The following is a 27866-nucleotide window of genomic DNA, read 5'->3' on the forward strand; positions in this document are numbered from 1 at the left end:
GTTGAAGACTGGGAAGGTACTAACTATACAATGGTCCCCTCTTTGGCTTTATAATGAGGGCATCTCTATAGATTCTATTTATCTTTCCCATTCAGAGAAATAGTTTTACAAATGACTATTCTGTCCCAGATCTTTAAATAAGATGGGTTCAAAAGTGAGAGTAACATTCATAAGATTCTTCTGCTCAAATTCTATTTTGGAAGTGAATGTGGAAGTTGTATTGCTGGTTGCTTGAGAGAATCTACAATTCAGTTTGCATACTGCCACAAAGCATTTTTTTTTCTTTAAAAATTAGAACACACTAACAATGTCAATGCTACTGCAAAATGGTCTTTGATAATGATAGAAATCTCATTCCTTTTACAAAACAATCTACTTAGTGTGTGCTTTAAAAAGTCATATGATGGATCTGTCATCTTGTGTTTGCATAAAATTCTGTAAAGAAGCTTGTCTTGGGATTTTTTTTTTTTTGTTTGTTTTTTTGGTTGCTCTCCTCTGATTACATAGTCTTCAGTTTCTAGGATGTCCTGCACTTTCCCCCAAATTGAAAGATAACTCCTGGGACAATAATTGTAGGCGCTTGTAAAAAGGAACGTAGTCTACAAAGAATTAGGCAAAGTCTTCTACCAGGTCAGTCAGCCTTTACACTTCACAGTTCATCATGTGGGAGATGTAAGGCGTGGTCACAGAGATCTATATAAAAAAAAAATCAGTTCTCATTATTACAAGAACTAGAACTTCCAGCTAGCCAGCATGACTAGTTTACACTTATCCAATATAATATCAGTAACAGTTCCCAAGAGCATGACAATAAACATACCTCTATAAATAGCAGTTTTTGAATTTGAAATACTTCCCTAGCTGGGCTAATGCCAAGGAATTCTGGGAGTTGAAGACTATCCATCTTTAAGTTATCAAGACTGAGAAACACTGTTCTAAATCTAATGTACTGGTAGCTTGTTTCACTTTGCTAAGCCTATTTACAAACAAAATCATGATTGGTAAAATATGTATTGTTTACCTTTCCAAACAAAGCCATATGGGGTTTATTCAATCATGCATAGTTCTAAAAACCACATCTTGCAATCAATTATTTTTAGAATCCTAATTATTTTGAATAATTATTTATGCATATTTAGATTTTACTTTGATTAAACATGCAAGTACACTCCAAAAAGAAAGCACTTGATGAAATTATTCTATTTGTGCCTTTTCTTAGATCTAATCATGTTTATGCCTGCCTTCCCTGCACCTTAAGATTCTGCTAATTGTAAATCAACCTGTTTTAAAGCTTAACTCCAAATTCTAATAGCAACTCAAATTATTATTTTTGGACAAGAGGAAACTCATCAAAAAGATGTAATATTCTCATTCTAAGTAATCATTGGTTCCCTAAGCCTGCAAAATTTATGCCCTAGAAATATTGTCTGCATACCTGCCAGCCCTATTATTTTTCCTGAAAGTCTGGTCTAGCTTAAGAGACCTACTTACAATTTTTTATCTGGAATGCAAACTTCATTTCCTCTATTGAAAGCTAGAGATCACTGATGACTCAAAGACTGGCAGAGGATCAGAGTTTATTGTACTTTTTATCAGTATGAATAGTCATGAATCTAGTCATGCCACGCAATTCCAAGGGTTCTGACAAACTGATTGTATGAACAGATCATCAGGTGACTATGCAATTGATTTCACTCCACGTCAGTCATTAAGGACACTCCTTCAAGCCAATGTAGCTGCACTTAAAAGCATTATGTGACTCTTAAGAATGTAATTTTCCATAGGCTTTTTTCTTTGGCAGGTTTTAACATAGAAATAAAGATTTGTATTTTCTTAGCCAGCTGCTACAAAAGACTTATGAAATTGAAATCACAGCCAACAGGAGTTACTACACCATGCTTTAATGGTCGAAAAAAGTTGCTGCTCTTTGGCTGTAGCACCATGGCAAGTTTCCACTTCTCAAACACGAGAGGGCAAAGGTCAGGTGGAAACAAGCACAGCCAGGTACGCAATCCAAAAATAAGTCAATGTTACAGAAAAAGTCAGTTTTCTAAATGGCATCTTGGCAACTGGATGTTTGTCATCTCTCTCCTAGCCAGGGAAAATACACAGAAGGAAAGAAGATAAAATAATTTCTTCTACCGGTTTAAGTTATATAGCATACAGATAACAAGCAGTTTTCAATATCCTCCCAATCCAGAGAAACGTCATTTGAGTTTCTAGGGTACTGGGTAAACCTCCATTTTGTAAAATATGTAATGGAGGACCAAATGAAACATGGAAAAACTGGTGTACTTTTATATATATTGTTCTCTTGATGTTCCAAGATTCTTCTCCATAGTCATACAGACTGGAGTTGCTGGTAAGGCTCCCCAACCCTTATTATGCATAATTGACCTTTTTTTTTCTTAGCCCTATTCCAGAAGCAGAGATCTTATGGGGAAAATATTTTCCTTTCTATCTAATATAGTTGCATGTTTTCAGCAATAAAGTTAATTTTAATCACAACATGCAAAAACACAGACTCCAGACTCCTCGTAAAATATTATAGCTTGGTTGGTCAGGCCAAAATTTGGAATCAGCCAATTAAAAGTAGAAATGCCAGAGAGGAAAACAGAAAAAAGATTTTAAAAATATATTCTTTTCTTGCTTTGTTTTTTTCTAATCATAATTTTATTAAAGATTATAATTACAACAGTAAAACCTAATACAAACTGGAAAAAGTAAAGGAATAAAAAAGTAGAAAGTGCAGAAAAAAGGGAAAAAAGAGAAAGGGAAAGAAAAGATAATATAGTAAAGAAAAATAAAGAACAGACTTCCCAATTCATCACAAGTATAAACAATTGTAGTAACTTATCACCTTCTCTTAAAATACAGAAAATAATCTCTTCTTTCCATATCTCTTATTTATAAACATATCCATAAATCTAATCATTTCAGCCCTGTTGTCAGCAAAAGTCCATTGTGGTTACCAGAGATAACAACATATCTATTTTAACCTCAATCAAATAAACCAACTTTATACTGTATTCCTTGTAACAATCTTGATATTTAATCCCTTCAAATGTCATAGAATTTGATTTCTTTTCATTTTTTTCTTTGTCTATTTTCACAAAGTTCTTCAAAACTTTAACACGCTTTTTTATAAATTCAATATAACAAAATTATCCAAGTTATTATCTTGGTTTGTTATTTGTGTATCTCTTAATTATCAAGACATCAGCTGATTTCTTTTGTATGTCCAGACTCCAGAGTAACCATCTTTTACTATGTCATTCTTATAGCCTGTCATTTAAAAAATCCTGTTTCAAGTCAGTCTTGGTCTTGTCTGAATGAGTAGACAGCTCTTCAATAATTCCTCTCTAGACAAGGAGGGTATTAGAGATTTCCCACAAGTGTCCAGACAGCAGATCTCCAGAAGGTTTAGAACTATGGTTGAAGAGGTAATAAACCTCAGTTTGATACCCATGATTGGTATCTCTGAAAGGATATTAAGTTCACATACTTCATTTTCTAATCACTGTCAGAAATTGCTTATTAACTGCTTTTCAGATATTAGGAACCTTCTCGTTAACAGGTTTTATAGCACTGAGTTTCCTTCAATCCTTAATGAAAGCAGCTTTAATTACAGGTTTACGAACACACACACAAAAAAACAGAATAAGTAGCAGCAGGGTGATTAAAATATTGACTTTAGAAAGTTACAAACAAGCTAAGAGTCCAGATAAATTTGAAATAAAATTTTGGAATTAATTAAAAAGAATCCTTCTCGTGGGAAAATGCTTTAAAAAAAAAAGACTTTAAACACTGGACACTAGAGGGAATTAAAAGGACCTAAATATTGCAATTAAAGGAGAGCACTCAATCCTGATTTCCAAGTGCAAAACGAAGCAAAATATTTTTACATTGGACATATTGAAACATATTTTTGAACAATAGACCCAGATGTTAATGTTTAGGGTGTTCTTTCTTGCCTTGTCATATTCATTTGTGTGCTGTTACTTCTCCAAGTAACTTTTCTGGGGAGGAAAGAGATGGCAAATCTAGATAACTTACTAAAAAGCAGAGACATCACCCTGCCAACAGAAGTGCGTATAGTCAAGGCTATGGTTTTCCCAGTTGCAATGTATGGCTGTGAAAGTTGGACTATAAGAAAGGCTGAGCACCGAAGAATTGAGGCCTTTGAACTATGGTGCTGGAGAAGACTCCTGCGAGTCCCTTGGACTGCAAGGCGATCAAACTTGTCAGTCCTAGAGGAGATCAACTCTGCTCTTTAGAAGGCCAGATCCTGAAGATGAAACTCAAATACTTCGGCCACCCAATGAGAAGAAAAGTCTCACTGGAGAAGAGCCTATTGCTGGGAAAGGGGCTTTGAGGGCAAAAGAAGAAGGGGACGACAGAGAATGAGGTGGCTGGATGGAGTCACTGAAGTAGTAGGGGTGAGCTAAAATGGATTCCAGAGGATGGTAGAGGACAGGAAGGCGGAACATTGTCCATGGGGTCGCAATGGGTCGGACATGACTTCGCAACTAACAACTACTACTTCTCCAAGGAACTCGGTATGGTATAGATTAATTCTTTCTCCTCAACTCTTTATAAGAGGTACATCTGGCTGAAAAGAAAATCACTAGCTCAAAGCTACAAGAGATATTCCCAGGCTGAGAAGGGTTTTAATTATTATTTCTCCCCAACAAAGAGCTGGTCCTCAGTCTGTTGAAAGCTAGAATTATTACCTGTATTTGAAATGATTACTTTTGGTGTGATATCTGAAATGAAATGCAGGGGCACAGCCACAGTATCAGGAAGAGGGACCTTTTTTTTTTAACTAAGGGATGTCTTCCATCAGGAGTGCCACATCTGTGTTAAAAGCCAGATTCAAAATTATGCAAAGCCAACATTTTTCCTTTCCTTCTGCCTTCATTATTTTACCTATTTATTTATTATATATTGGTTGGTTTAGAGAAAACATACACTGTGAATAAGCTTGGATTACTTTTGCATTCAGAAACCAACAAAACACAGCAGAAGTGCTAACTACTAAAGAAGTACATTGAGATAATTCAGTCACAAAGAGAAAATGAATGAGGATTCAATTAGAAAAAAAATGAAAGATTGGATTAGTTGAGTGAAAGGGAAAGACAGGAAACTCACGGAGTTGATGGTATCATGAAAAAGAGAGAAGTTTAAATAACAAACACACAACACATGAAGCAATGTAGGTATGTGGTGGTAATAACAGAAGAGGTGTTTTCATTTTATATCCACTTAAATACCTAAGAACAATACAAACATAGTATTTGTTGTATGCTGCACAGAGTAGTTTTGGTGAGATGTGCGATTAAATTATACACACACACACACACACACACACACACACACACACACACACCCCTATCTATCTCAGAACTCTTCTGGAAAAGAGAGAAGTGCCTTCCTAGCAGCTAGCAGCTAAAATGTTTTCCAAGTATTTTTATAATATTTTAAAATTATAAGTCAGTAGACCAGTGATGAACATTCCATTTAATGAACATTGCATTTTTCATCCAAGAACTCAAGGCATGGAAACAGAGGAGCCCCTCTTTCTATTTCTTGTACAATGACCACCCTATGAGGTAGAATGAGTTGAGAAAACGATGGCCAAAGTCACCCAGGGAGCTTTCAGGCTTGAGTATGGATTGCACCATGCTTTTAATTTGCCAATCAGCAAAAGATTACAGACCGGTTTCTGCCTTATATGCCCGATGATCAAGTAAAGCCATAACGGATCATATCTTTTTAAATTCAACAGTGCTACCAATTCTGTGCTTACCTGTTCGTTTACTGCACAGCCTGTCCTTGACATTTTCTGCCTCATGGGAAAAGAATTCTATGAGCTCGTCTTCGTACTCTTCAGCTATTTTCTCACACTGTGAGGAAAATCAGGGAATTCAGCTGAGCAGCTTTTTCATACCTCTACTTCTTATTCTATTCCAGGTCTATTGGCTAAGCCAATTTTAAAGCCCAGCAAGCCTAAACAACTTAACTCAAGGCAATTGCCACGACTCTCTCCTTCAGTCAAACTGCACTGGAGAGAAACCACAGTCCATTGGGAGGAAGGGGAGATGGTTAATTGGCATAATACAAGCTGTTCTTTTCAGAAGCCATGAACAGGTTTTTCTGACTTCTTTCTCAATGCAAATCCATTAATTATATGTGGAAGTCAAATATGTATGTTTTCACATCTCTCCCAATTTCCCGTGACAAACAGAAAAATCACAGAACACACGGGTAATAAGATTGTGTATGCTTAGAAAATGATTTGTAAAAAGTGTTCCAGCACACATGAAGATGAGTACAGCACTTCCTTAAAGCAGCTGTATCTTTTTTTAAGATTACACACAGAAGTTGCATCAAGGACACAATCACCTTAATGAATTGGCTCATTAAAGCAGCTAATTTTCAACCTTGCATTGGAGCCCCTAAAAAAATATGACTATGTTAAAGCAGTGTTACACTCTAACATTTTCTGAACCAACTTTCTTGAAGCAGGTAGAGCTTCTCTTTTGCTTGAGAAACAGCAATGATGAGAAAAAGACAATCATGTAGCTCTTGATTTATGCAAGGAAAAAATTCTGAAGGTTTTAGAGGCAGAAGGGAAAGGAAGATGGCCCTGTCATTTTTCTAAAGCTCCCCCTAAGACAGGGGTGTCAAACTCATGTCATCACGGCGGCATCATGTGACATATCAGGACTTTCTCCCCCTTCGCTAAACCGGTCATGGGCATGGCCAGTGCATGACGCATCTGGCCCACAGGCCGGGAGTTTGACAGCCTTACCCTAAGATATACTTGTATTTTCATAGGGCTACTCTGCATGTGAACCACTAATATGGAGTTCAGCAATGCCTCCGAAATCAATGGTCTTTTATCCTTTGTGTATCTCTTCTATTGTGTTATACTTGTAAGGCACAGTTATTGGTGTAAAGTATTGCTTCGTCAATCTATCTTTCGCAGCATGCAACCAGAATTTGGTTATAACCATAAAGTTATAAGTAGCATGTCAGCTGTTTGTCACCATAACCCTTCACTATTAAGGTCTCATAAGAGGAAAACTGTTAGTCTATGGTGACAGAAAATCAGAAAGAGACTGATTTTCCAACTAACAAATTTTATTAAAAGGCATAAGCTTTCATAAATTGCACTCACTTCACCAGATGCATAAATAGCTAGACTGTTGTAAAATATAAACTGGGATGAAGTGGGGAATGGTTATGCAGATGCAGATTATACGTGAGACAGATTACAAGTAATCAAGAAAGAAAGAAAGAAAGAAAGAAAGAAAGAAAGAAAGAAAGAAAGAAAGAAAGAAAGAAAGAAAGAAAGAAAGAAAGGGAGAGGGTTAAAAATCAATTGTGTCTCTTGAGATCTTCTGAAATGTTATGTATGTAAGTTCAACAATTTCTCGCTAAGCTGTGAAGCTTGTCTTTCAATAGCAGTTGCTGGTAAAGGAGAACATCTACTGGATTGTACTGAATAACTATTTCAAGAGAATGTTTGCATTTATGTCTTACTTATAAGCTTCTATAGGTATTTGGTTGTCCACTCTTAGAACAGAATGAGCTAAAAATGCCGCTTCCAATCTAGTGTGTGGCTCTTATATTCTACAGAAAAGCAATACATAATAATTAGGAACATCTAAAAGAAAGGATATCCTTCTGGATCACTTACTGCAAACTTCAAGCTTGATGTCACATCACCATCAAATTTGGTTTCAGAAAGATCCATCTTGGTCCCATCAAAGGAGACCACTCTGACATAATTCTTCCTGTGAGTTGAAGGATCCACCTTCTCACCATAGTTATTCATGTTTTCACAGATGTTCTCCAGCAACTCTGTCAAGTGAGCCTCAGATCTGGCATAGGGCACCTAAGAGCAAATGAATACTTTCTGTTAAACAGATGACAGAAGCTCTCCCTGTCTATCAGAGACAACTGCAAATCCTTCTTCAGTTGGCACAGGAGATACAAAGTATGATCTGCAAATATTAGAAAACTCTCACATTATATACTTAGTAAGTAAAATAATTTCTTATTACTATATTTGCAGCTGTAACTGTTTTCAGTAGACAATGGGCCACTAAATTTTAATCCACTGTGTTTTGACTGTAGGTTACTATACGTTTACAGTATGATATAATCTTCTGACTAAAATTATTGGATGGTGCTCCACCTTTTTCAACAATATTGAAATAAAAAGAAAAGCTCTTAATTATATTGTTCACAATATATTGGGTATGACATTGGTAGGGGGAAACAGGATAAAAAGAAACCTCTAAATACTTTATCTCTTTCATCAGAAATGTAAAACCTTTCCTCACATGAACTTTCTAACCATTTCACAGTTTGCCCATTTCAGAAATTGTAATGGAAGTTTTCAAAGATTCAACATCTATGTCAAGTATGGAATGTATTACCTCTACTATGGACTGGCTTCCATCAGGATTAATGCGGAAGGAGCCTACTTGGATAGTTTTTTTCGGATCTATTCGAGATATTTCCCATTCCAGCTCATCCACCAGAGCCCTACATACTAAAAACAAACATCAATACTAATGAAACAATTATTTATAATAGTAATATACAGGGACAATTTTAATAAGGATTTTCCACGCTTTTGCAATTTATTTCCATTTTTTGTGGTTTTTTGCTGGATTGAGTCACCAGATCTTTTACAAACCTATAATCACAGATGAATATCTCAGCAAATGAACAAAGGAAAGTAAATTAGTGTTAGCAAACTCAGATTAAACTAAATTTCAGAACAGTTTTGCTTTCTCACTAATTGTCAGTCAAGTGGCCATCTGTCCCATTTTAACCTTTCTTTCTTTTTCTTCTTTCTAGCTAGCCATCACTCAGGCATTAACTCCATGATTTCCCTCTGAAGCTATGAACATTCTTCAGCATTTAGCTTTAGCAGCTGAACAAATGCATTATTTATAACACAGCATGCTGCAGATGGAACCATGCCAAGGGACTGTGTCTATGCCTAGTGACAAATGTATTTAGTACCATAGTAAACTCAGCAGAGAATTTACAGTCTACGTCAGAAAACAAGATATAAACAGCAAGAAAGGGGTTAGATAGCCAAATTCTTCTTTGCCTCAAGTACCAATTGCAATATTGTTATTGTTGTTACTGTTTTTTTTTTACCAACATACATAAATTCTGGTAAACTCAAGGCAGTAAACGTATCTAATAGTCCTACCTCCTATTTTCCCCAATAACAACAATAACTTTCTGAGGTGGGTTGGACTGAGAGACAGTGCCTGGCCCAAAGTTACCCAGCTGGCTTTCATGACTAAGGGGTGGGGTGGGAGTGAGTCTAGTTTCTAGAAACGCTTGGTTTCTGGGTCAGCAACTTAACTACTAGATGAAGCATGTTCCTTTTCCTACTCTTCTCCTCCTCTACAAATAAGTAAGCAGAATTATAACAGGTAATGCTTTAAATCAGGAGCAAGACAAAAGGAATAGCAGGAAAAGGATGATGTTAATATGATCCCTTCCTAAAGATATTTTATGTGATAAGGTCCAATAATCTTGCTTCTAAAAAAAATACTTCTGCACATAAGCAGCCTACAACTCTCCAAATATTGCAGAACATCAGTTCCCAGTCACGGCTTGCCTAGTTAAGAATAAAACATGTTTCAAATGGCATAAAATGTCCAGAGTGCAACCAACTACAAGAATTGACATGCAGTTCTGTTGTTAAGTCCCATCATTGGAACTATCTTAGTTTTGACCTCAAACAGTTATTTGGAAGCCACTTTTCTGCAGTCTTTTTCCATATGCCATGCAGAATTTGAATGAAAGCCAATTGCGTAATCCACAATGAAAAATGGTGAAATACTTCTAAAATGAGATGGGAGAGACCATTGTCTAAGGGAAGCATTAGGCTTTGGTGAAGGACAATACCTAAGAGAAGGAAGGCAAGGACTGAAGGGTAAATTCTACCAAGTAAATTCATTCTACCATAAGTGAAGAAATAAGGCACAAGGCTTTTTAATCCTTTTCTGTCAGGAAGTTGTAAAAAGGTTGTGATTTAATGTAGTATGCTAACTATTCAGTCATAAATGTGGGGAAAAGATTTTTAATAATGCATTTGTTCAGCTATCTCAGTTGCTTGTCCATGTGCATGTTTGTATAAGCAGAGGGGTAGATTTTGCTGCAAAGAAAATAACATGCATATCAAATAGTTTTTTTAGGCCAAAAGAGAACTCCAGGGACTAGATGAAAATATTTAAGTACTTTACCAACTCATTAATTTTAAAAATAGCATAGTTTACCTCCACAGCGGAGATCTTGGCTCTTCTGGGTAAAAACACTACTCAATAACAATAAGAAGCAGACGATCCTTGAAATCCAGCCATTCATCTTCCTAAGTGTGGACAAGCAACCTGCAAAGTCAGATGTTAAGTTCAAGATGCATTAATGCTCTTGGGGGGGGGGGGAACCCTTAAATCCAAAACCAAGCTTCTGCAAGGCTTCAGAATCTCATCTTCATCTTACAAAATGTAAGTATATGCATGAGTTAAAATACCAATCAATGCCCATACTCAGACTGTAGTACCATTTATTATACAAAACTGCATTGTGAAAGGTAGCAGTTAATCATTGAGTTCAGGTGTAGAAAATGAAGTACTTCTTGTGTAACAGGCCAAAAGGCAGCAATTAGAACTGCAGGTTCCCAGTTATTTGCTTCTTTTTAACTACAGTAGTCAGAACTGTAAAATGTTTGCTAGCAAGCTTTGCTTTCTATAGAAAATCCAATTAAAAGTAATCTCTCTTTTTGGTATATGCCTAATATATAAAAATGAAGGACAAAATGTATTTGGTAAATATAGTAAACATTTGTTAAAACGATTTCCAAACAGAACAGAGCTCCTTGAGGGTGATATTCATGCTTATCAAATTGATTAAAACCTACCAAACAATGATCCAGAATACATCTCAGCTACTAAACATTACTGGATCCTCAAATGAAATCTTCAATTACTTTATATTTTTCTGATTTATTCAGATTTCTATGATTTCCCCATTTTTCAGTTGCCACGATCTTCATGATCCTAACCACCAAACAACCTGAACCTCATTATAGCCTACACCCCAAAAACTAGTTTCTAGTTTCATCATAGAACTACATCAGTTCAGACGTATGTGCATTTTTACAATGTGGATGAAAGAAACACATCACAGAGACAGTAAGCTTTCTTAGGTACATTTTATTTCTACACATAGAAATAATTTTTTAATTGGGGATGCTTAAAAGTGCAGTCTGAAGTGTAACTGGGGAGTCCTAAACCTCAAAGCTGTTACCTGCAGTTTTGGCTTCTACTATTTATTTTGATAAAAAAAAATTGTCTTGAGTTGAATCATACATGTAGCTTGACTCGCACTCAAGGGGAAATTAAATTCTCACCACCAAGCTTGGTAATTCTAGTATATATTTTATTGGTAAGATGAGGAAAGATATTGAACAAGGATTGCAGGCAACTAGGTAATTATGACATTCAGGGACAGATTATGCTATCCAAACATTGCTAATTTGCCATTTTTGTTCTTTTTCACAGTAATTCTCTCTTCAATTTTCCTCCCAACGCTGAAAATATTACTTCTACTCTTTATTCTAGGAGAGCCACCCAGTACCGGTGTTTTTGCCAGAGATTTTCTCCAAACTTTGATTAACAGACAACCCCTGTTATTCGTTTCAACCAGCACGTCCAAGAGTCGGGATGAGACTTTTGCAAAGTTATCTCTCTCTAAATTCGAGTTGAGGATTCAGCGCTGTGTTTATAACAGAAGCGCTGCTTATATATGTATTCCGACTACTTTGCATATATTATCACAATGATCTTTAGTACAACATGTCTTAAAGACCGGCCACTATTCGTCCCCACTGTGCAAATCGGGAGCCAAACTTCAGAGCCCCATTGGCAAAGGCATTCGGTGCCCTGCGTGGCAGAGCCGAATTCGCAACCAGAAACTTCCTAGCTCTTACTCTTACTCCGACTTGTAAGTGCTACCCCCTATTACTTCTCCCTGAATTAGGTGCCCCGTTTCCAAGCTCATCTTAAGCTCTCACCGGCATCCCCCACAGCGGACCCTCGCGCTCCCTCGGATTCCCCCACTCAGTGCCGGTTAGAGGCGCTTTCCCAGGCTTCTTCTTTCCCGGGGGTGGCTAACATCCGCCTGTCTTTTTTTTTTTCCCCCTAAATTTCATTTCCTCGGTCGCGCTTGGAAACGACGACTCCTAAACTCTGCTCCGTTCTTCTTCTTCTTTCAACACCCATTTGTCAGACACCCCACCCGCCGAAAGCAGGCTGTTTTAAGCACAGGCGCTTCTAAGCCGACTCACCTTTTTTTCCCCAAAAGACCGTTCAAGGCCCCCCCAAGTCCACGTGGCGAGCAAAGCGGCAAGGTGGCGGTGATAGGCGAAGTTAGGTTGGAAGAAGGCTGTGGGTTGAAGGACGGCTGGGGGCGTGGCCAGATCTCCCCAAAGCATGGAAGCGCAGCCTCTTTTAACCGTTAACTTCTCTCGCCCGTTAAAATAGGAAAGGTGATTTAGGCACTACATATCCATTCCACCGGTCTGTAATTGCATGAGTCAGACCTCTTTGCCAGCAGGTGGAGAAAGCTGGTGCGATTATATCTTAACCCTTACCTGCATTCGTAGCCATCTGCGTGACTGTAATAACAATTCAAATCATGCTCAATAAATAAGGGCTGCAAAATTTGGAATGGAAGCACCCCCCAAATTTGAAACAATAATTAGAAAAGGATCTCAGAGGCTTCTGCAGCAGACTCACAGTTATTACTCGAAATTTGTAAAGCTTTATTGAAATTTCCAAATAAGGAAATTTAGGAAGATTGCAGGGTCTTGATCAGAGAAAAACCAGCATTCCTGATAATTGGGTTTATGAGTGCCAGACACATTGATGGGGACACGAGGCAGTGCTGCAATACAAAGATGACTCAACTTCTGTATTTGAGCGAATTGTATGAGAACAGTATATTTGCCTATAGTTTTCTTGGAAGAAATGTCCATCTGGGGTCAGTTCCAAGTGGGGAGAAAGACACTGGAAATATGGAGGCTGTTTGAAAAGATGGTTTAATGGTGGACAGGGCCACATGGGTTTTTTTGATCCTAGGCAAATGAGCACATGGGTGAGAGAGATTTATACCCTCTCTTGGGCCCCACCTTAGAGCTTCCTGTGTAGGTATCCTGATTGGTTGTCAGACTCCCATGGGACCATGCACGGGTAACTAATTATAGGTTGTCTCGAGTCCCAGGCTTGGTTGAATCTTGCTGGGTGATGATGTAATGAAGAGGATTGTGTTCTGAAAGAGTGTTGGGCAATTACTATTATGGCTTAATGGCTTTGTCCTGGTTTGGGTCTTGAGTGAGGGCTAATCCTATCATGTCCTGAGAGCGAAGGTCTTTGTTTTGTAGATAACCTGGTCCAGCCTTTCTGGGGTTATGGGGCTGCTTTCCAAGAGCATGTTTCTCCTTTTCTCAACCAAGGGGGTATAATATTCCGCCTTTTTAATATTTCCTAGAATGTTTCATACTTCTAGGAGAGGGGTGGGTGCTAACTTCCTACAGTTTCCATAGTACCAATTTGAGCCAAGGCTAAAAAAAAATCTTGCCTTGATTTGTATATTTTAAAATTACTTTAGAAACTTAGTTTTAACAACCAGTTTTAACCAGTTTTATTCAGCTGGTTATTCCAATAGATGGGGGGGGGGTGTTTTTGAATATTTTACATATAAACCAGATTTATTTTCCTTCTATATATCTGCAGGTGTTAAATAAATTTATAGCACTTTTCTGCAGATAAGGCAATATACTCTTCATTTTCTTTTTACAGAAATGGGTACACAGGACAATATCCTAGAATGGTATTAAATTCTACAGTAACTATGCTAAAACCCTAAAATATTCCATATTTCTATAGCTTGCTGTTTCTTTCCAGCTTAAAGAAAAATGGGGAAGTACTCAAGTATTAACTTACCAAAAATTACCCTGCCACTCTCCCAATTTCAAAGTTAGTAATATTCATTTACTACGGTAGTAATAATCTTACATTTATATTTTAATGTGTTTTCCAATAACAAAATCATGGCTTTTCTTCAGACCACCTGCACAATATATTTTCATCTGAAAAGGAAACGCCAATCTGATATTTCAAACCTTGAGAGGAGAGGAAAACAATTTTGGCAAAATGGCATCAGTAGATTTGCTTCAGATGGGACAAGAGAACTGAGATATTATCTAATTCCCAATGTCTCCATTCTTTCCATGATATCAACTGAGTCACCCACAAACAAAAACACAGACTACATCAGACTCACATTATTTATCTTGTGTTATCTAATGTTAAATTAGCTGTGATATATCAGGTAATTATAAATTACATATTATGGCTTTGGTTTATTAAGTATTAAGACCTCCTGTAATCCATAGTTTCATCTCATTAAGCATTTGCACTTCATGGAGATGTTCAAAGGATAAGGTTAAAATTTATTCCCCAAATATTCATAGATGTTATTGTTCATTTAGCACATTCAATAACCACACTACACTACCGTAAACAATGAAGTTCTTTTTAAGAATTAATTCAAGCAATTATTTTGGAAAGGGCAACAATGGAAAAGAGCAAAAAGGTGAGGAGGAGCCAAACAACTATATAACAAAGCATTTCAAGAACATATTTAAATGCTTAAGCAGCTGCATTCATTCATAATTACAAGCAACAAGTAAGACATTTCTTTTGATGTTTTATTGGCATTACAATGGTTGTAACTTTGGCAACAGTTTCAGGGTAAAGACCTCCCTCTTCCTTTTAAAATGCTTAGATCTGTTTGTGATGAAGGCTGGTGTTCATACTTCTTCAAATAAGTGAGAGTCAGACAATATATAGTTTCCTGAAAGCTTTCCAGAATGTTGGCTTAGGATAGCCCCTTACGTTTTCTAATTATGGATATGGGAAAGAGATATTAAATTAAAATATACATGACAAATGCCCAATAACACTCTTACAATGTCAGAAGATTCTGACTGGCTTTTTTAAAAATTTGTATAGGTCTTCCAGTTCAAAGATAAGCAGACTTGATCTTTCACTTGACTGTGTCTGCACGAAGACCCAAAATAGGAGCAGTGACTGTAGTCAGGAAGCTCAATCTATACAGCCTCTGATATACGGTTTCTGCTTGAGCAGGAGGTTGAACTAGAAGACCTCCAAGATCCCTTCCAACCCCATTCTACGTTCTACTGGAATGTAAAAAAATTCAATATCTCCGCACAATAATCAATGTTTGCAATAGTGGTGAATATCTGTATCTGAATAATTAAATGTTTAAAAACCATTAACTTTCATAACAATTAAAAGCTAGGATTTTTAAACAAAGATTAATTTCTTGTCGGCTTTGCTGTACTTTTACCATGTTGTTTTCAGAAACCTCTCTAAAGTTTGCTGTAAATTATAGTGTCACTTTTGGGGGAATAGCTGTAGCAATAGCAATAGTGCTTAGACTTTACAGCACTCTCTGAGAGGTCTACAACATCAGCATATTTCCCTCAACAATCTGGGTCCTCATTTTACCGACCTTTGAAGGATGGAGGGCTGAGTCAACCTTGAGCCCGTTAGGATCGAACTCCAGACTGTGAGCAGAGTTAGCTTGCAATACTGCATTCTAACCACGCCGCTACCAGGGCTCTTGGACATGACAAGGCTCTGTTATTGGCCAGTCCTAAAGCTGTTTGGGAAAGCATGGCATCACCAACTGCATTTCCTTGAGAAGTTATGAATCATATTCATTCCAATTCATAGATTAAAAAGAGTAAGTAAAGAGCTTTAAGAAGTACAGACCTAAATGCAAAAACTCATGCCCAACTCACAGGAGCTTATTCTCTGGGAAGATAATGGACAGGAACAAAATACTGTCAGGTAAACAGATGGCAGGTCAATTGTTATTGATTTCCAGCAAAAATTGAGTGCAATTTACTATATTTGAGGATTCCTAAAAGGCAAGCCAAACCTTTCAGTAGAAACACTGAAGACTGTTATATCTCACCCAATCACAACACCCCATGTTAAAAATACATTTCAGTGGTTAAACGTTATGTTGTTCCCATAGTCTCTACTTCAGCTTAGTGTATCCATGACTTCTCAGCAGCAGCTGTTTTGCCTCAGAAGGAGGCACAAAGTAGTATTGCAGGCAGTGGAGGAAAGAGGTATCCAAAACTTTCCTGAATTTACAGCCCCTGCTATCTTTTGCTACTTCTCCGTGTCTCTTTGCCATTGCTGACTGGGTTTGAGGATGACCCTATGCTTGATGAGCTTCCACCTTGATGGTTGGGTTGACTCCTAGTGATGCGACTGGTGGTAGGATGGGTTGAGATGCTGGGTTGGTGCAGAGCACCACCAGAGGGGATCAACCCATTGCCATTCTGGTTCTCTGCAGCTGAAGCCAAATAACATAAAGGAACATAGAAAGATATGAGTGAAACAAGATCAACGAAGCTACAAAATTCAGTGTAATCTTGAAAAGCAGAGTTATTATGAAAGATTTGTCCCTACATAAAAAAATCCTGTACCGAGTTCTCAGACAAGGACCCACAAAGGAGGCCAAAGGAGTATGAGCAAGAAAAATGATTCAAAAATAGGTGGAAAGGTAAAGAAGCCAAAGGGGGTCACATTTGCTTGTTGGTTTCTAGATAACTTGATTTTGGACCTGGATTTCATTTCTTTGATTAGAGTACAAATGCTAGACCCTCTGGCAGATGATTCTCCAAGAAGGAACTTCTACAAGTTTGCAGTAAGTCACCAGGCAATGAGACCATGGTCTCTAGGCCACAGCTCTGTACGTATGCTGCCAATCAAACGAAGACTAGCTCAGAAGTTGAGATTGACATCACACTAAGCAGGGTTAGCAGCCTTCTCAGGGGCAGCAACTTACTTCCCTGAGCAGCTGAACACCCCCAAGGATCATCACAATGCCCTTCTGCTCATTTTTCTGAGTTTTTCAAGGAGAGACAATAATGGAAGGGGGGATGGGCACAGAAAGCCTCATGAAGATAAAGTGCTCCAATTCTACCACTGAAAAAAAGTCCCAACAGCCAAAAATCATACCCATCTTTTAATGGCCCCATTTCACTTCACTTTTTGGGAGTCTGAGAAAAGTCTCAGGTGAAGGTTGGAGGCCTCCCGCTCCCTTCTCCACCCTTACTTTCAAATCCCCACATAAATATTGTACCAGTGAAGACTGGCTTCTCTGCTACTAAATCCTGAGATGCTGGGAGAACTCATGTGGCCTCCTGACTAATCCATTGACGTATGGCTTGTTGACCAAACAAAAGCACTAATTTTATTCCTATGTAACATTGTCACAAATCATGGTTTATAAACCACAGTATCTAAATTAAGGTAGTCCTTGACTTACAACCATTTGTTTAGTGACTGTTCGAAGTTACAACAGAACTAAAAAAATTGATTTATGAACATTTTCACATTTATGACTGTTACAGCATCCTCAGGGTCACACAATCAAAATTTGGGTGCTTGGCAACTGGCATGGATTTATGACAGTTGCGTTGTCCCAGGATAACATGATCACCATTTAAAATCTTCCCACCTGGCTTCTGACAAAGCAAAGTCAATGGGGGAAGCCAGATTTGCTTAACAACTGCATGATCCACTTAACAACTGCAGTGATTTGCTTAACAACTGTCACAAAAAGGGTTGTAAAATGAGGCATAACTCACTTAACTGCATTGCTTAGCAACCAAAATCTTGGACTCAGTTATGATTGTAAGTCAAGGACTACCTCTATATAACAATAAGTTAAAACTAAATAAATGATAATTAACCTATCAAAATGAATGAGCAGAAGGAACAAAAGGTCCCAGTTTATGATGTAATATTATATGCAAGCCCAGCTACATGTTTATGCACCAGCCAGCCAATAAATTAGCCCACCCTATTTATAAATCTATAAATCAGATTGTCAGAATGTCATCAAGGCAAGAGCAGATCTTTCTCTCACTAGCTTGGATCCAGATGTATTACCTGCTGATGTAGAAGGTCCTGTTGTAGTTTGAGAGGCTGTAGGGGCTGCATTGTCATTCGGTGTCTATAAGACAGAACCAAAACAACTATTTTAACCCATGCAGAAATTCTAGATTTAAAAGACCCTGGGGCTTAGTCAGGGAGGAAACCAAACCACCCAGAATTTCTAAATGTAGATTCAGAATGGGTGGAGAAGAGGAGGAGGCATAAACTATGTTGTTGTTGTGTCCAACCAATCACGACCCCCTGGACAACGGCCTTCCTGTCCTCTACCATCCCCCAGAGTCCATTTAATCTCACGCCGACTACTTCAGTGACTCCATCCAGCCACCTCATTCTCTGTCGTCCCCTTCTTCTTTTGCCTCCAATCTTTCCCAGCATTAGGCTCTTCCAAAGCATAAACTATATTAAATTACAAAACAAAAACCTCTTCTACAACAAGGCAACAAAATCTGGCTGGCAAGATATTATCTACTAAGATGTTATCTGGAAAATATTACTGAGAGATGAGTCCAGCCAACTAGCCAATAAATTTGCTCCCATTTAAAGTCCTACTCATACTGTTGAGTTAGATCCATTCAGGCATCCAATCAATTTGCCAAATCCATATCCTGAGATTTTGTATTATTATTTATTAGATTCGATTCTCATATTTTCTCAGGAAACTCAAGGCTGGAAATATGGGGATTTTGTTCCCATAACTCAATGAGGCATGTTTGGCTGAGACTGTATATAAATCCACCTGGTGAGTTTGCATGACTGAGGATGGACTTCAATCCAGGTTCTTTCAGTGCAATCCAATGCATTAACCACTACACCACTCTTTTAAAAATCATGCAGGAGAACCCCCTCAGCTTCTGTTTATCCCTTCACATTTCATCAAAGTGGCTCTTAAACATGCAAGAACTCTCTCAGACCTGAAAAGTTTATTATCCCCTTTTTTAAAAAAGGAAAGCCAGGATAGGCTACCCAGCTTCGGGTGTCCATGAGAAGGGTCAATTTCTTCACTGTGGTTGGTGTAATTAGATAACTGAAGCCATGACTTTTTTTAATGGCTACCACATGTATTGCTTCCATGTGGGACTTGCATCCCTGGTCTTGCCTGACACTTGAGATCCATGACACCTTCTGTAGTCATTTCTCTAGATGATCTGAATCTACAGACCTTGGTTGGGACTAGCAGAGGTTGAAGCCCAAAACATAGGGCTCACTTGTCCTGCATTAGATTGTGCAATTAGGTTGTGTACGCTCCCTCAGTTGAGATTGACTTCTGAGCACTTTATGGAGGCAACCATATACTGTATATGTCACTGTCAACAGAACTAAAGAGGTCTTTCTCATTCCTTTTTCAAGAATGTTTTTTCCCCCATTTTTCAACTTCCTGGCTCAATCAATATCTCCAATAGTGGTTGTTAGAGTCCTATCTATGTAATAAGCAAGTCTCCTTTAGTTTAGCTTCTGAGTCCAAGTTGGGCCAATGCTGCCACCTGCTGAAACTTTCTCTTAATAGGCACATGTAAAACCCAGCTTCTACAAAATGTAAAACAAGCATGGGATTTTAAAGAGAAGAAATGCAACAGGAGTTGGTTATCATATTTTTAAAGGATTCTGCTTCAGCAAAAAGAAATGGCATGAAAAGTACCAGTCATCATGTGATTGGGCAAGGAATGGTTCTTAGGCTTATAAAATCCATCATTAAACATTTATTTCACACCTCAACATCAGTTCAGACAAAGATCCTTGCATTTTCCTTAATTTCCATATATATGTGTGTGTACATATATACACAAATGTGTTTGTGTGTGTGTGTTTAGAAGCAATCTATTACTCTACATATCATTCTTCACTCATAGTTAAGTTTTAAAGATTATGTCCAACCTATACTATCTCTGAGTCATATAAGTCACTAACTGAAAACAACCAAACTAAGGCAATTCTTATACTTACATTTTTGTTTTGTGACTGCTGGGCAACATAGTCAGGATTTGGCTCACTAAAATTTGGCACTTCTGAATAAATCATACAAAACCTAGAGAGCAAGAGATGCAATTGTCATTCAACTGATGATTTTTTTTTCTTTGTTCTTTTTAATTCCCACTCTTCAATAATGCATACTGCTCTGTCGTAATGAAACCGCAATATGTCCTATAGCGGCTTATAGCTCGTTTGAAAAAGAAACCCTGAGTCTTACAATCAAAGTGGCTTGAGAACAAAAGAAAAAAAAAGTTAGACAGAAGAAGGGAAACAAAATGAGGCACCACTGAAATTATAACAGAGATGATAATCCATCTGGTATCCTAAGGGTTATTGCTAAGCTTCCTTTGAAGATAAACTGAAGACTGCCGCCCCTCCCCCACAAACAGGTGCAAGAATGTCCCTTTTTTGTAGTGCAGCAAGATGGAATAGCCATCCAAAACAATCCTTTAACTACCTTTAACTTTTCTCTGGCAAATACAAACTTTTAAAAGCTCTGCTCTTCCAAACAATGGACTTTCAAGGGAGGTGGGTGGAAAGAATAAAGGTAGGAAAATATTAACTCAAGCTATTGAAATTAAAACTTGACCAGCCAACAATGGCAACACTATGAATCTGGCGTTAATGTTCATATTGTTAATAAATGAAAAAGATCCAGAGGTAGATACTAACAGTGAGGCAAGATTATTTACAGTGAGCTCCTGTTGAAAATCAAAGGAGGCGGGTGGGTAGCTCTATCTCAGACATCAACTAGGACCGCGATGGCAAACCTATGGCATGCGTGCCAAAGGTGGCACACAAAGCCCTCTCTGTGGGCATGTGTGCTGTCGCCCCAACTCAGCAGCTGGTCATCAGGTTTTTAGCGCTCTGGCACGTGTGCATGCATGCATGCACGCACCTTCCGTTTTGGGCACTCGGCGCCTAAAAGGTTAGCCATCACTGAACTATCATATAATATGATAGACTTGCAGGGCATGCAACATGTTCAAACCAATGTAATATAATATAATGTTACATATATATATGTATATGTATATGGGAATGTGTGTTAGTTATTACTTATTTGGGTTTAGGGATTCTATTTCTTTCATTTATTGAGTTATTGAAATGTATTTTGTGTTTCGGGGGGGGGGGAGACTGCACCAAGGGAGGCTCATTCAATTTCATTGTATATATGTTGTGCATTGACAATAAAGGTTTGATTTGATTTGAATTGAATTGAATTGAATTAGGAAATGCTTTATTTGACCTTCTTGGACAAACTTGTTTCATCTGGGCATTTAAGATCAATTCATGGTTAGTGGAATAAATAAATCAAGATAGTTCTAACATTAAAACTGAGGATTGTGAAGTAGTCTTTCAGATGTTCAGAGATCCGGCTTTAAAGGGGGAGAGATCAAGTGAATTAAGAGGGTGCACATAGCACCTGCTGGCAGTTCCTTAAATCAAACACATCTTTTCAAGGAATGCGAGGCAGCATTTGTACAATCCCAGAAAAGATGCATCTTCTTCATGAAACTGAAATTTTATGAAGTGAAAGAGCCAGTTTGGTCTACTGGTTAAGGCACCAAGCTAGAAACTGGGAGACTATGAGTTCTAGTCCTGCTTTAAGCATTAAAGCTGGCTAAATGACTTCGGGGTAGTCACTCTCTCTCAGTCCAAACCATCTTGTAGGATTGTTGTTGGGAAAATATGAGGAAGGTGTATTAGATATGCTGCCAAATATGTATTTGCTGCCTTAATTATTTATAAAGATGATAGAGGCAGGATTAAAATAAAATAAATTTTCAAGAGGAGTTACATGATCACCCCCATGCATTCTGAATTACCTTTTCCTCTTTGACCTGCACATACTTAATATATATTCCTTGTCCTTTTTCACATTTTTCTTCCAAGGCATGTCTTTTTATCCTAAGGATGGTGAACCTCTATAGTTCTATAAAATGATCTAAGAATGGCTAATATATGGCAACACAAAAGCGATTTAATAAAAATCATCATAACAAATCTTTATCAGCACAAATAACTGTAATAAATTCAGTGTGAGATTTCTCAATGAAATATTACTGGAAAAACTAGAGATTCACTGTAAGACAAAACATAAAATGTATCTCGATACAAAGTGAAATGAAAATTAAATCTAGCATACGGTGGAGACATTTATCCTAGGGAATTAAGAAGTGGTGGCATATCTAGAGCTGTGAATCAAGCGGTGATTTCCTAATGACAGATGGATTGTTAAATGTAACTAGAAATATGGTAATGTGTTACCAATACCTTTCAACCGAGAAACAAAAGAAGATGTCTTCCACGGTTTCAGATACTTAACGTCTTCTAGGGCAGAACTATTCTTTAACAAAAATCTGTCTTTGCACAACATTGGGAAAAAAATCCACCTAACCATCCCCTAATCCTAGGAAGAGCCATTGAAATAAACTGTGAACCTTACTCTCCTACTTTCTGCAGATCTCCTCCACGTCCAGTGTACAGTGTCAAGCAGCCTTTGAAAATCGATGAGTACCTGATAAAGAAAAACTCATGATTAAAAAGCAGCACACAATTCCTAGTTTTTCTCAAAAATAAATCTGTCTTTTTGGTGCATCGCATGAAACTCTACCTGCATACTATCTGTACAGTGCTTGTTTGTCCCTCACTGAAATAAATCAACCTTCCACACAAACATGGTAATGGGTGCAAGAAAGGAGATTACATGTTTTTAAATCTAATTGAAACCAGTGATACCTTGAATTCAGCAGATTAATTTCAATGGAGTACCCTTGAATTAAAAAAAACCTTACTTCCAAGGAGCTATGTATGGGATCATGCTTTTAAGTTTTCTAGATTTGCTCCAATTATTGGAATTGAACAAAAATGTTTAGTTAGTTGGGCTGACTGCAGAGTATGGCAAATTTATTAATGTGTTAGGTCTCTGCTAGCATGTTCATTCATATTTGTACAGAACATCAAAAAAGGTCAGAGCAATCTTACAGGGTGCTCTGCTTGTATACAGGTAGTTCTTGTTTAGTGACTCTCATTTAGCAATTGTTCAGTGTTATAACAGTGTTGAAAAACTTTACAACCAATTCTCACATTCTCAACCCTTGTAGGTCTCTAAACCAGAGGAAAGCTGAAGTAAAATCATAAGATCACAGCAATGGTTTCATTTAGCAACTGCTTCTCTTAACAACCAAGTTGCCAGTCCCAACTGTAGTCATTAAAAATGGACTACCTGTACACCACTTTTAATAAGCAGATTCATGTGTTCTGTGTTTGGTTAACTATCATTTACTGAATAAGCAAAATTGGATGGGTTCAAATTACATACTGAGCCATAAATCATGGTTTATAAACCACAATAGCTGGGTTCAACTCCATATACTAAGCCAAAATTAAGCAAACTTAAGTTATGACCAAGGACAATGCATAAATTAAGCTTAAATCTGCCTTTGTGTAAATAAGAGGAAAATGAACCTTAAAAACAACATGTACATTTGCAGAAGAAAATATATATAAGTCTAAGAATTAGGTTAAATGTTGCAGATTAGACTGATTCCAAGAATTATAGAGTCTTTAAATTAGGGTTGATGAAAGCTTATTCTGCTGGATCTAAAACATCTGGTAGCCCAAGATTGCATGGCCAATGATGATGATTGTTGGAAGATAATAGCTCAGCAACATATAGAAGTCTCAGAATCCACCCCCCACTCCCTTAAACTTTCCTAACAAAATTTAGAAAAGTGGTGAAACACGTTAAATAACTAATTTGTATGAAATAATTTGAGCACATTCCACAAAACAGCCAAGTCATACTTGCTGCTCTCTTGACATCGGGTTTAGCCACAGTTTCAAAAATAACTCTTCCCTCAGCTTCTCCCAAGCTGTTCCTCTTGGAAAAATCCCCCATACCCTTTGGTGAGTCGGATGATATCGCCCGGCTGGATTAGGTTTCCGACATCATCCCATACAGAGATGTTTATGCTGCCTGTTTTGTCAGCTACTTTACAGGTCCGTACTTCATGACCATCCTTTGTCTTGGTCACCCGGCCTAGTGATAGAACAAGAACCACAATTCAAGAAAATTGCAAGGATTTGTTATCATGAGTGAAGGAGAGGTTTTTTTATCCGTCACTGCTTCACTACGAATACACCCCACCTTCATCTGCATATTCCTTTAAGCTCAGAAGTTTAAATACTGAGCTTCTGTTGTGTGTGTGTAAAACTGGAAGTAAATCGTTTAGATTATCTAAAAATTACTCTTTTTGCTGAGAGTTCAGTCTGCTTCTCCTTATCATTAAGAAATGTCTTCATGATCAGCAGCAGTAATCATGCCATACAGGTAGTCCTTGCTTAACAAGGATATTTGGGACCAGGATTTCCATCACTAAGTGATGAGGTCATACAATGCAACCTCACAACTCTATTGCTAGCAACAGCAATTTTGGCATTCCTTGTAGCAAATCCTGTCGTAAGTTTGAACAGTCACTGAATGAATGATCATTAAACAAGACCTGTATTACTTTCCCCCTCATATAAGACTGCAGTTTTAAACCCACTTAGGTGTACTGTAAGTAGATATCATTGAATTCCCTAGAATGTAACTTATATTAAATTTTGTAAAGTATTTTTTAAATTTACAAGCCAATAGGTACTACAATTTGTTCGGAGTACAAAGGGGGAAGTCAGAAATTAAATATTAAGTATATTATTCTTAAGGATGTTGTTTTTTCTTCTTTTTTAGCATTATAAATAATACTTTAGTGGAGATTTTGGCATTAAGCTCAACAAAATATACTTCTGCTTTGTATCATGAAAATAGTTCAATGTGCTTTGTTTGGTATGTTTTACCTTTCACTAATGTTATTTTGAGCATTAAAACTTCAGTAATTATCTGTCCATTTATATAAAGTATCATTTTTTAAAAAAAATAATTTTGTTTTAAATGAATTTTTTTTAGTCTGGTCAATAACCAACATTTTTTGGAATATGACAGCAATTAGTTAATCAATGAGGGAAAGGAAATCATTGCAAAGCAATTACAAAAAAGGCAGTAAAATATTTTATCCAGAATTTAAGCATTCTAGTGAAATAAGCATGTAGCTTGGTCTCCCAACTGCTTATATAGTGATTTAAAAAAGCAAACCTATCTTCTCTTCCATGTGACTTACCTGTTTCCAGCACAATGAATATAAGATTTAGATTTTTCATGCCTGGTTTAATATCCTTCACCAACGTTTCTGTTGTCATGTTAAATGGCTTTTGATTTCCAATACCTGGCAAATAATTTTAAGTAGTCTTATATTCATAGATAGAACAAATAAGAAAATGCTGATTTATAGTAAATAACTATTCTACTTTAATCTTGAAGATATTATGTACTCTTCCACTGATATAAAACACAGCCCATGTCTAAATGTGCAAGATTATAAAGACATACACATACAAGATGTGTAAGTTAAATTTATTCCTCCCATTATCACATTCTTCCTTCTGCTACAATTACTTGCAAGAAGTTGATATATTTTTGCCCAATACCAAGAGAGAAAGTGAACATGACTCACTTTTAAACAAAAAGATGCTTTTAAAGTACAGTGATGTGCAGACATCCTCACATCTGTACTTTTAGAAGCATCTGTTTAAAAATTGTTCACTTTCTCTCTTGAATAGTTGACATATTAGCCTATGATGTTTAAAAACAAATAATTTCAAATATTATTCTGCAAGTGCTTTGTGATTCTGTATAGCTTTTGTTCACAGAAGCTTTTCCAGTTTGTCAGAATCACAAGAGGGCAAAATAGTATCAACATCTTGCAAGTAATTGTAAAAGAAGAAAGAAGGTAGGGTTTAAAATAAACTCTACATTTTAACATACAAGGCATAATTTTATTTTCTTTTTTTAGTATGTTGTGTGAATCCAATCAAGTGTGATTTGGTAAGCAAATTAAGCTCAATATATAAACCCAACCAATATTATCCAAACCATACCTAATTCGGAAAATAAACTTTGAAAAATCAAAAATAAAAAACAACAGAAACAAGGAGTTAAAGTACATATGCAAGAAATCAATTTCTACAATATTTGTCTATCAAGAAAGAAGCAGAATATTACTGGAAATATGTGTAGGAATATGGGCTGAATTCTGTATACCATCCTCAGGCACACACATCTTCTATCCCAAGCACACCTTAATTTCCATGATCATAAAACACACATCTATACATTTATGACAAACTTCCTTGACAGAGATTTGAAATGCAAATGTTTTACATACAACTTCTATAAGCTACACAGAAAATCACTACAGTTTTAATCAACTCATCACAAAAGACAGTGTAAGAGCTTTTACTGATTACAATCTTAGAATGCATACATAAAATCACATTTTTAATAGATTTCTTGTTTCCCTATAACAGGGCAGAAGCTTTTTGACACTCCTTGGGAAATTATAAAGAAAATTCGTCTCTCCAATACACTCTTGAGTGTAATCAATCCAAGTATCTAAAAGATGGCTATAAAATATACCCTCCCCTCCCCCACATCCACTCCCAAATTCCATCCATATTTAAACTGCTGCTGTCGATTTTTTTCTTTTCAAATTATGAGCTCATTCTGGTCTTTTATAAAAGCTAGTAATGCAGCTTTTATCAGCTTTTAGCTCCCACTGATCCTTGTTAGAATACCTACTTTGAACAAAACTTAATAATTTTTCAGCACATGTAGAAAGCCAGTTTCAAGGGAGGTTGTGTAGCATCCTTGATCTGGTCAGAGGTTTCATTCCACTGTGAAAAAGAAAAGCAAACAAAGTACTTTGCATTGTTTCTTAGGGAATCATTTATCCTCCTCCTGATCAAATTACATCTTCTAGCAGTTTTTTGCTAAGGGATGCCTCTCCGTATGAAGCAGATACCATTGCTCTTAAATAATATGCTTGCATTGTAATAATGCAATTAAATGAAAGATAGTTTAAAAGTTCAATAGAACAACTAAGTCAATATGCTAGTGAGCAGACTCGTTCCTACTGAACATGGATTCTGCTGGCCCTGCAACATGTCCATATGTTTTTGTGCTATGTCCAAAGCAACAAACAGTCTGCCGAAAACGCATATTCTTCTTACCTATAATCTCATGGCTATTAATTACATCTTGCATAAAAGAAAGTCCCCATCACCACTTTTTCAGTGAAAGAGCCAGATGAACGTCCACTTGCAGACATTCCAGGAAGTATCCTGCAGCGTCCAATCCAGCCAATCACAGCACAAGACAGCCCTTCGACATGTAGGAATGTTCCAATCTTCCAGCCAATTGCAAGCTGATAAAGCATTAAAGTGACAGTACCAACAACTGTAGACATTGTAGGGGGAGATCCGCAATTGTCTATGGTAGCAAAAATAGAGCTTGGAGCATTTTTTAAAACAGATTTTAATGCAAGGCATAGAGTTTCATGAACTGCAGCTCGCTTTATCAGATGCGTGGAGTAGCTCAACTGTTGTACGATTTAAATAGGTACTGTACGGAGAGATGAAGGAGGGAGAGAAAGACTGTGGGTGCACAGATGAAAATTGCATGGGAACAAACTACAAATTGTTTATCAGTTAACAGTTTTAAAGTCTTAAAAATCTATTGTGTTTGTTAAGATCTTCTGAAATATCCTGAAACGTATTGATGGAAGTATAGCTATCTCAATTTTTGACTGCCAACAACTAATTACAAGCAGAGCGTTTTCTACCCCAAAAAACAATTTGCAATATATTCAAATCTTGATGTTCAAGAATTTAACTAGCGGACTCAAGACA

The 27866-nt window shown here is 37.1% G+C and overlaps 2 protein-coding genes across 4 annotated transcripts; both read right to left on the bottom strand.

Moving 5' to 3' along the window:
- Positions 1-338: 338 nt before the first annotated feature.
- CNPY2 (canopy FGF signaling regulator 2) lies at positions 339-12462 on the bottom strand. 3 transcript variants are annotated; one of them, XM_070934875.1, is made up of 6 exons: positions 12389-12462; positions 10320-10430; positions 8451-8566; positions 7706-7903; positions 5810-5906; positions 339-693 (listed from the first exon to the last, which is right to left on the bottom strand). In XM_070934875.1, the coding sequence occupies exons 2-6, from the start codon at positions 10405-10407 to the stop codon at positions 650-652; spliced, it is 543 nt and encodes a 180-aa protein (XP_070790976.1). In that variant the 5' UTR covers positions 10408-10430; positions 12389-12462; the 3' UTR covers positions 339-649. The 3 variants fall into 3 exon arrangements, with proteins under 3 accessions (XP_070790976.1, XP_070790975.1, XP_070790977.1); XM_070934874.1 differs by lacking the exon at positions 12389-12462 and adding an exon at positions 12116-12191; XM_070934876.1 differs by lacking the exons at positions 5810-5906; positions 12389-12462 and adding an exon at positions 12116-12191.
- A 2362-nt stretch (positions 12463-14824) lies between these two features.
- On the bottom strand, positions 14825-27283 carry NABP2 (nucleic acid binding protein 2). The gene is made up of 8 exons (XM_070934878.1): positions 27189-27283; positions 26758-26852; positions 25241-25345; positions 23982-24120; positions 22525-22596; positions 20049-20130; positions 18102-18165; positions 14825-16497 (listed from the first exon to the last, which is right to left on the bottom strand). Exons 3-8 carry the CDS (start codon positions 25317-25319, stop codon positions 16301-16303), a joined length of 633 nt encoding a protein of 210 aa, XP_070790979.1. The 5' UTR covers positions 25320-25345; positions 26758-26852; positions 27189-27283; the 3' UTR covers positions 14825-16300.
- Between the last annotated feature and the right edge of the window lie 583 nt (positions 27284-27866).

The sequence above is a fragment of the Pituophis catenifer genome, unplaced genomic scaffold (genome assembly GCF_029215685.1).
Source record: "Pituophis catenifer annectens isolate HBS135680 unplaced genomic scaffold, rPitCat1.0.hap2 SCAF_2, whole genome shotgun sequence".
NCBI lineage: Eukaryota > Metazoa > Chordata > Lepidosauria > Squamata > Colubridae > Pituophis > Pituophis catenifer.

Excerpts from the sequence above, each read along its gene's own strand:
- NABP2 (XM_070934878.1), bottom strand. The coding sequence starts at position 25,319 with ATGACAACAGAAACGTTGGTGAAGGATATTAAACCAGGCATGAAAAAT. Across the intron at positions 20,131-22,524 it reads GATCTGCAGAAAGTAGGAGA|GTTTTGTATGATTTATTCAG; the intron begins GTAAGGTTCACA and ends CTTGCTCTCTAG. Across the intron at positions 18,166-20,048 it reads AGCAGTCACAAAACAAAAAT|ACACCGAATGACAATGCAGC; the intron begins GTAAGTATAAGA and ends TCTGTCTTATAG.
- CNPY2 (XM_070934875.1), bottom strand. The coding sequence starts at position 10,407 with ATGAATGGCTGGATTTCAAGGATCGTCTGCTTCTTATTGTTATTGAGT. Across the intron at positions 5,907-7,705 it reads CATCAAGCTTGAAGTTTGCA|TGTGAGAAAATAGCTGAAGA; the intron begins GTAAGTGATCCA and ends TTTTCCTCACAG. Across the intron at positions 694-5,809 it reads GCTGTGCAGTAAACGAACAG|ATCTCTGTGACCACGCCTTA; the intron begins GTAAGCACAGAA and ends TTTTTTATATAG.